Genomic DNA, 10,000 nt, shown 5'->3' on the forward strand with positions numbered 1-10,000 from the left:
TTGGAGTATTCTTTTCGGTCTTCTGTGTAATTGATTCCCAATAGTGGGACTCGGTGACATCTTCTGCTATAGCACTGTGACAAGTGCTGCCAGGCTGTAATTGAATCCCACTTGTTGCTTAACCTTTTTGCTGCCACACGAGGTGATTAGCCGCCGTCAATCAGAGTAAAATAAACGGGGGAACGCACCTCATTATTTCCAGTAAACACCCCCCCAAATAAACAAATACATAAATAAAATGTCTTCTCTTCACAAGTGACACGAAATTATCTAATAGCGCACACCATGTGCAGTAGCAGCTCCAGCGATAAAAGAAAGGGACTATTTGGAAACTTTATTTTTGGCTGTGAAGCAGTGGTTCTCAACCAGTGATCTTGGGACCGCCAGTGGTCCTTGGGGGGGTTCCAGGTGGTCCCCCAGCTAAATGATGGAGAGTTGGTATACCAGTGGTCCTTGGGGGGGGGGGGGGGGGTCCAGGTGGTCCCCCAGCTAAATGATGGATAGTTGGTATACCAAATGGGCCCTTATAGATCTTTAAACATTTTACGCTCTCAAGAGTTCAATTATTGTTAAACATCTGTATTACTTACAGTAATTCACAAGAAGTCTACACCAGTAAGACGCCCTGAGGGCGAGAAGCCACAACAATTAGATAATGTAGAGGAATTATTATTTTGTTCAACGTTTGCCTGTTATCTCTCCTATGGTACCACATCAATACAGCATGGAATTGTAGACAAAATCTTATTCAACGACAACAAAATTGCCAATAAGTTTTGGCTCTTGAGAGGCTAAATCTCATCAAATGGTGATCTGTGGCTCAGATGATGCATCAATAATGGACCACCTTGATATGAAAAGGTTTGAAGACCACTGCTGTAAAGGAATCGAGGAACACACCTTATTATTTCCAAAATGTCTTCTCTTCAAACACAAGTAACATAAAATGATGAACTTATAGCACCATAATACATACAGTATAGCAGCTCCAACGATAAAAGAAAGAGGCACTAGTTTGGCACTTTCTTTTTGGAGACTGAAGGAATGTGGGAGCTTCCTTCACGGCCGAGGGCTGCTGTCACCGTTGTGTGTTGATCCATTCCCAGCCATGGTTTTGTGTGTCAGTAATTAGCATAGCAATTACTGTGTGTCCCTAAACGGGGACCTCACATCACTCACACACACACACACACACACACACACACACACACACACACACACACACACACACACAGGCTACGGACACATCAACATACATTGGCGCGCATACAGTCGCACGCACGAACACACGCATACACATTTTTTGTACACATACATAACTTTACACATGCAGAAACACACAAAAATGATGCAGTGTAGTGACCCCCCCCCCCCCCCCTCCACACACACACACACACACGCACACGCACACACACACGCAAACAGAAGATATACTCTAGAGACATTTGCTAAGATACACCGTACAGCAGATGCACTTAAACAAACACACGTTACACAGCCTACACCACTCAGACACACACATCTACACCTATACATCCTAAACACAGAGTGTGTGTGTGTGTGTGTGTGTGTGTGTGTGTGTGTGTGTGTGTGTGTGTGTGTGTGTGTGTGTGTGTGTGTGTGTGTGTGTGTGTGTGAGATCGACCTCCCTCTCCATTCTCTATGGAGGGCTTCTTCCAATTACCTCCATGCTAATTCTATGCTAATTTAGGGGGATTAACTATGCAAATGTCAGCTATGGCGTGCAACGCCAATCTCCTTCCCACTCCTGGCGAGGAAGCAACCCCAACATTGGTTCCACTCCCGCTAACCTTTACACATTGCAAATATACAGAAGGAGAAAACGATAATGAAGGTTGAGATTTTGCTACCCGTGAGTGCAATTGTGCGTGTGTGTTTGTGTGTGTGTGTCTGTGCGCGTGCGTGAGATTATGTAGATACTTTTTTTGTCCGTATGTGTGTGTGTGTGTCCGTATGTGGGTAAATGCATGTCTGAGTGGTGTAGGCTGTGTAACGTGTGTTTGTTTAAGTGCATCTGCTGTACGGTGTATCTTAGCAAATGTCTCTAGAGTATATCTTCTGTTTGCGTGTGTGTGTGTGTGTGTGTGTGTGTGTGTGTGTGTGTGTGTGTGTGCATGTGCGTGTGCGCGTGCGTGCAGGTTGTGTGTGTGTGTGTGCATGTGTGTGTGTTTGTGTGTGTGCGTGTGCGCGTGTGTGTGTGTGCGTGCGTGCATACGAAGGGTGATGATGTCCCCAGGGAGTGGTGGCATGCCATCGGTATCTAGCATGTGAGGTTGTTGACCAAGGCATGAACTCGGGGCTGACATTTCCAAGGTCCTTATACCCTGCTGTGTGTGTGTCCTGGTCAGGCAGCAGGAGGGCTTGCACACTCTACTCGCTCACCCTAAGGAGACACACACACACACACACACACACACACACACACACACACACACACTGGGGAGGTTAAGGTGAGTGGCAGTGGTGCATTTGTCACGCCATGCCTGGGGGGCCAGAATGGAAATGTTGTTGCTAAAACAGATAGGAGAAAGCACAGGTCATGCATGCAACACACACTCCATTAAACAACACAACACACACACACACACACACACACACACACACACACACACACACACACACACACACACACACACACACACACACACACACAGACACACACACACACACACACACACACACACACACACACACACTCATCTATGGAGATGAGCAGATATGGCTGGTCACCTTCTTTTAAAAGAGAATGCTCTATTTATCCCACATGCTTGAGTGTTGTCTTCTTCAGTAAAGGCCCAGGATACAGGGTAGTGTTGTGGGGTCTGACATGACATGAAGCTGGAGATGTTTTATAATTTAATCATTTAACTTAATCTAAGCACATTGTGTAAAATATTTAAATGACTGGGTAAATGAGTGCTTTCTTAATTAGGTCTCTCTTTTTCCACCCGTCTCTCTCTCTCTCTCTCTCTCTCTCTCTCTCTCTCTCTCTCTCTCTCTCTCTCTCTCTCTCTCTCTCAGAAGGGGAGGTGTGTGTCGTAGCAGACCAGGCTCCAGTGGTGGTCCACAGACTCATAGAGGCCATCGAGAAACATGGTGAGAAAACATGATGACATCTCTCATAAAGTCGCTACATTTCTGCCTCCCTCACCTTGAGGAAATACAGCTTTTGTGTTTGTAGCTGTGGGCAACAATAACGCATATTTAACCTCAGCAAAATGCTCATGTTATATCTCCTAAATGCTCATGGCATAACTCCAAAATGCTCATGACATTCCTCCGCCATTATATTGTATTGACCAACAGTAAATGTCCTTGCAGACTGCTGCTGCTGCGAGAAACATATCTCTATCTCTCTCTCGTCTGTGTAGGTTTTGACAGCGAGCCTTTGTATCAAACCTCGGCAGTCTCCAGTGGACTCCCAGAGCTGAGGCAGGCTCTGGACACAGGTACTGTACATGTGCACTCAAACACACATTGGCATTTTGTTTAGTAGTTGTAAAGAGATAATTGTTTTATCTTTGGAAGGTCGTATTCCTTGGAGCATTGCTCATAATTGTGTAATTTTGGTTAGACTGCAAATTCACCCCCTTTGACGTGCTGCTGTGTGTGAAGTAGAGACCAACCCAAACGTACAACAAATAGATTTTGAGGGGTGCTCTTAATATATTCAGAGCTTGGTGTACTGTACCCTTTATTGTATTATGAAGACATTAATGTATTCAAACGTTGGTGTATGGTACTGTATTATTCAGACCTTGATGTACTGCACAGCCCCTTTACTGTACTATGCATACAGATAAAAGCAATAATGAGTCAGACTGCGTAGGATCAAACCCGACCCCCTCACTGCTGTCTAGAATCTGCAGCTTATTTTTACACTGTCCAAAGCGGTAGTGAACAATGAGGCCAGCACACACACCTACTGCGGTCAGTATGGCTACTATGATAATGACGCCCTTTGCTGTGTGTGTCAATAAGTTGCACATGGGACAGACACAGCCAACGCTAAGGGTTCACCTTGGATAAATAGTTCAAAACAGTGGGTTGCACACATCCAGTTCTGTTGCTGGTGCTGGAGTGACCATTCAAAAGAATAAAAGTCTGCACAAGAGCATTTATCAGGTGGCTTACTTTCTTATTCTGACGGCCCATTATTATAACCCAATCCCTAACCCTAACCTCACACTAACGTAATGTTTGTCGGACTATTGGGACGTCGGAATAGTAGGGGGTCGGAATTATGAGCGGACTCGTTTTTTTCCCCCCTGAGATTGAATCATATGACCCCCCCCCCCCCCCCCCCCCCCAGCCCCCCCCCCCACCCCTGTGTGTGTGTGTGTGTGTGTGTGTGGGGTCAGGATGTTAATTGTACTGAGTAATACCAGATTCAGACCAATAAGCCACACCTCTGGCCTGTTTGGTGGGCTGCTTTGTGTCTCCAGTTGAACACTTAAGCCTATTTTATGCTCTGCCTCATGATGGAGTCAGTCGTGCATTGAGAATAGCTGACCTACTAAGTTCACAGTGCCTCGTGGATGCAATGCCTTGTGAGCTTGCGGGTCATCTATTAACACCGTCCTGCAACAAAGTATAAATCAGACTTTAGGTATGTTTAGTGTTTACCATTATGTGATGTAGAGCAGAATTGTCAGTCGAGAAGGATGCTCATGTAAAGGTATAGTGGTTTCTAAAGTTGTTCAATTCAACTCTTTTGAGCGATTAAATAAAGAACAGGAGATATTCAAATAATCTCTTATGCAATATTATTATTTAAAACAAACTTTAGATTTATGTTTGATTAATTTCCCAAATGACCAGTCCCAAACTGGAAAGAATGCTCAATACATGTATATGAAGCAACAGGTGGCACTTACCTCACAGTCAATGTCTCTAAGATACTTTATAATTCTGTTTGCAGCCCAAGGCTGCAGAATCTCTTCCAAGTCAATAAGTCATACAGGGTTCCTGAAATCTAATGGAGGGACACTGGGTTATCCCCCCAAAAAAGTTTGAGTTGTGAAGTTCAGTCTGGCACCACCAGGGAGTGCTCTCACTCTGCACTTTATTTTGGGAGAGAGAGAACAAACTCAAACTCTGGCTGCCTGCCCTGAGAAGGAGAGACTGCAGAAAGAAAGTGAGAGAAAGAGGGACAATGATCTAGATGAAAAGATAACAGAAAGGAAAACAAAGGGGTAAAGAGAAAGGATTGAACCGTGCACGACATAATACTCTCATTCTGTGATGCGTTACTGAGTTTATCTATTGTTTATTCGGATCTCCATTAGTTACTACTCTTATAGGAGCTGCTCTCCCTGGGGTCCACACAACATATTGCATCACAGTAATTGACAGCAATCTACAAGCAACAAATACGATCTACAGTAGTACTGCAGTTCTATGGAGAAAAGTGTTTTAATCATACCACTTAGAACGGGTTAAAACAACTGCAGTAAAAAATAATGGGCAATTGAGCTGTAATTTAAATGAGGCCATACTGTATATATTCTGTATTCTGTACCATAAAGGGTCTTTTTGCATTTGAATCTCCAACACCTATAGGACGCTATAGGACTATATATTCACCAGAAAACTTTTAACAACCATAAAACGAGCTTGCAGGCACACTTAGAATATGGCCTTGCATACAGTATAGTACAGACATGTGCATACACATTTTAAACACACACACACACACACGCACACGCACACACACACACACACACACACACACACACACACCTGGCTTCCTCGCGGCAGTGGTGGGAGGTCAGTGGGGGTGCAGCGACGTACACATACTCAAAGCAATCAAGTGAAAGGACTTGACATGTGGGCACTCAGAGGAATTTAGCATACAGGCTTGACGTACACATGTTTAGACAGGAACGGGCTGCGTGAGAAAATCCCACGTGCGCGCAATCGCGGGAAAATGGACAGAAAACGCAATGCGTTGACATAGCGGACTCACATTAACTTGCGTGTCTGTGGGTGAACGGCTTAACGTGCATGGACAGGCCCTGTGGAATATGTATATGACAAGTGGTAGCCTGGGATGTACTACGCACGCACGCACGCACGCACGCACGCACTCACGCACGCACGCACGCACGCACACGCGCGCAACTTTGACTTCTGTGTCAGCGGGAGAAATGCTCACTCTAATAGTTATTTGTGTGGGAAATGCAGGAGAGTGACTAGAGAGAGGGGGAGAGAGAGAGAGAGAGGGAGGGAGAGGGAGGGAGAGGGAGAGAGGGATAGCATTTGAAAATGCAATCACTATGTTGCTTCCCTGCATTCTCTTTCTGTCTGTCTCTCTCTTTCACTCTCTCTCTCGCTCTTTTTCTCTCTCCTTTCTGCTGTTTGTTTCTTGTGATTCCGTAGAAAACCTCTTTGTCTTTCCGTCTTGTTGTCAAACTTTGAATTGAATCTTCTAGATGAGATGGAGACTGTGGGGAAAAAATGAAAACATTTACACAAGGAAGCGACTGTGCGTGCGTGCGTGCGTGCGTGCGTGCGTGCGTGCGTGCGTGTGTGCGGTGTACATCCCGCCACTTGTCATATACATGGAACATGAATTCATATACAACGTGTCCGTGTTTGTGTGAGTGTGTATGAATGTGTGTGTTGTCTTTGCAAGCGTAGCTGTGTTATTGTGTCTGCACGTTTTTTGATTTGTGTACATGCATGTACAGTACATGCATGTTTGTGCGTGCGTATGTTGGGGTGAGACAGGGTTATTCCTCAGTAAACTAAGATCCAAGGTAAGCGAGGGAGACTTGGTGCATTTATAGATACTAGAGCGGTGCCCGTGGGGAAGGCCTACTTGGAGCGATGCAAGTTGTAAATGCATACGGAGTACACCCCCTGTGGGGCCAGATGGGGCAGTAGAGAGCACACAGGTTACAGGAACCTGTGTATTCTCTACTGCCCCACCTGGCAGAGTCAGGTTACTACTCCACCACTGTATGCCCAACTGTACAGCCTTCATGGCTGTTGTCAAGGACTGACACCAGATAAGCACTATATAGAGCTGTCTTTTCAACACTATGGAGCTGTCTCCCAAGCAGCATATATAGTGCTGTGAAGACAGATTCATAGTGCTGACCTAGAATCATTGTTTGCTATATCGGCTGTAAATATATAGCTATATGTTGATAACTATAGATCAGCTGATATCAGCATATCATTGCTGTCAGGCGGAAACCTTGTATGTCCAAAGCCTGACATGAGGAAAAGAATCCTGTGTTCCAATGCATCCAATGTAGTTATTTACTAGCAATTGTTAATTTGTTTTATCACAGACGTAACCACTTTCACTTGAAAAATTGTTCACAGATAAAATAGCACATCTACATAAAGCTCATAAGAATTCTCATCGTGACACATTTTGAACTAGTTGCTTGATCTGCTATTTTTGCTACTTTTGTGCAACACTGTTGTGAGGCTAAGCAGGGCTATTCATACAAAGAAATAAAGAATAACCATGGAGATACAGTGCAAGGTTTCTGCCCAACGGGGACAATATCAGTCTTCCTTTTTGCTAAGATCAGAATCTAAGTTCAGAATGGAAAGATCCATAATGTGTCAACCTAATCAGGGCAGGATGGTTCATCATTCTATAAGCATACTGCAGGGAAATGTCTTACCACATGTCTTACCACCACATAATGTCTTACTTATGTGGTGCTTAACCTTAAATAGGTGTCTGTCTGTCTGTCTGTCTGTCTGTCTGTCTGTCTGTCTGTCTGTCTGTCTGTCTGTCTGTCTGTCTGTCTGCTGTCTGTCTGTCTGTCTGTCTGTCTGTCTGTCTGTCTGTCTGTCTGTGTCTCTCTCTCTCTCCCCTCCCTCTCTCTCTCTCTCTCTCTCTCTCTCTCTCTCTCTCTCTCTCTCTCTCTCTCTCTCTCTCTCTCTCTCTCCATGGTGTCTGTGTTCTAGGTGCATTGTGCATGTGGTGCATGGGTTATGGAATACAGTTATGTAATAGGAAGCTGTCACGCAGTAGGGAAGTTATCATGCTATTAGCCATGGCTTTGTGTGGCTGTGCGTGTGCATGTGTGCATGCACTGCATATATGTGTATGTGCTTGTGTATGCATGTGTACACCACACGAGTGTGTGACAACATTTCTACATAATATATATATAATATATTATAGTCGATATTTGTGTGTATGAGTGCCCACATTTCATGTCATATTTGTGTGTGCATGTATGAGTGCCCGCAGGTCATATTGTGTGTGTGTGTGTGTGTGTGTGTGTGTGTGTGTGTGTGTGTGGGGTTAAGTCTCCGTGTGTGCATGTATGTGCGTGACGGTGAGCCGGACGCCCTCCGATAGCGTTTCAGAACATTACCTCATCGAGTGGACCTCCGATTGGTACACGGCCTGGCCGTTGCCATGGTGATAGCTAGCCTTTTTAGCCAGCTGGTTCTGTCATGCCCACACAGTGCGCAGTGTGTTGGCGCACACGCGCATGTGTGTGTGTGTGTGTTATTGTACATTGTACATGCGAGTCACTTGTGCATATGTCTGTTTTCCATATGGAACAAGCATGTATGATAATTATAGTACATGCATGTTGCAAACATGCACACGCACATGCACGCGCGCACACGTACACACACACACACACACACACACACACACACACACACACACTGGGCGACGTTTGCTGCACAGCTTGGGCAGGGTGTTTTGGAAATGATGAGTCATACTGGCTAGAGGACAGACCTTACACATAACGCACTGTGTCGTACACACACACACACACACACACACACACACACACACACACACACACTCGCACTCGCACTCGCACACACACACACACACACACACACACACACACACACACACACACACACACACACACACACACACACACCAACCTTTGTACATACTGTACATACCTGCATACATTAGGCAAACCCCAAGACATAGGTTACGTATAATGCACCATACCTGTGTATGTGCCTCACACCATGCAGCTTCACAGGCACTGCAAACATCAATTTACAATAAGCATGGTAATTACTAATTACAGTATGCAGAGAGACAGTGTAATTCCTCAGTAAACTAAGATCCAAGGTAAGCCAGGAACCTATAGCATCAGTCTAAAAACAATATAGTCAATATAATCAAATAAGCAATATATTAGCAATCTGATTGGTTGAGGTATCCATCTAGCCGTGCTTTAAACGAGCGTGATGGAACACCTAATCAAAACATAGCAATCAGCTGTGCTGAGTCTCGCTGCTCTCCCAGAACGTAGCCGACTGGGTTGCTAGGCTAGCGATGGTCTTGGAACATTTTTGGTCATAGTGGCTAACTATACACCCCTTTTAACGAATATCTTAGTTATAATGAAATTGAGTTGACGTGTTGATTGAGTTTTTAAGGGAAACCGTTGTATAATCGCAATATTACATTTGAGGGTCGTGCTTTACCGTCATTCATTTTTATTTTTATTTTTATTTAACCATTATTTAACCAGTAAAAACACATTGAGACTGCGTCTCTTTTCCAAGTGGGAACTGGCCAAGAGGCAAAAATTAAATTACACTTCAATACTACATCGTACACATTATAGAACAGCAAATAAAACATCCATGATACACCTCAAAGTACCTATGAAATACACATCACCAAGGTGCTAATCTTTTAGTGGCAGGGCACAAGTATACAATGACACAATGTACAGTATACAAAATATAAACAGAAATAATGAATGAACAAAGGCACTTCTGCAGTGCTTACGGGACTCACCTGTCGGCTCATAACTGAAGTAACGTAATTGGCGTGCCATTAATGGGTAATGGCGTTAAAGCACACTCTTGTGTAATATTGCTTAAGTATACAAACTATGCATAAACACAACCATTTGAAGGTTATACCTGACTTTGTTCGGCTCGGCTCTGACGGTTCACCCAGTGCATTGTGGTATATGAATTTGCCGGTCAGGAGCCACTACACAGTAAATGC

General features: G+C 44.4%; 1 protein-coding gene across 2 annotated transcripts in view; it reads left to right on the top strand.

Annotated features, from left to right (window-relative positions):
- Positions 1–10,000, top strand: part of pik3r3b (phosphoinositide-3-kinase, regulatory subunit 3b (gamma)) — a 254,079-nt gene that overhangs the window by 87,484 nt on the left and 156,595 nt on the right. For both annotated transcript variants that reach the window (XM_079506006.1, XM_079506007.1), the window contains exons 3-4: positions 3,043–3,117; positions 3,393–3,470. In XM_079506006.1, coding sequence (XP_079362132.1) covers positions 3,043–3,117; positions 3,393–3,470 — 153 coding nt within the window. The remainder of the gene's footprint in view (positions 1–3,042; positions 3,118–3,392; positions 3,471–10,000) is intronic.

This window comes from Electrona antarctica (assembly GCF_951216825.1).
Source record: "Electrona antarctica genome assembly, chromosome: 7".
Taxonomy (NCBI): domain Eukaryota; kingdom Metazoa; phylum Chordata; class Actinopteri; order Myctophiformes; family Myctophidae; genus Electrona; species Electrona antarctica.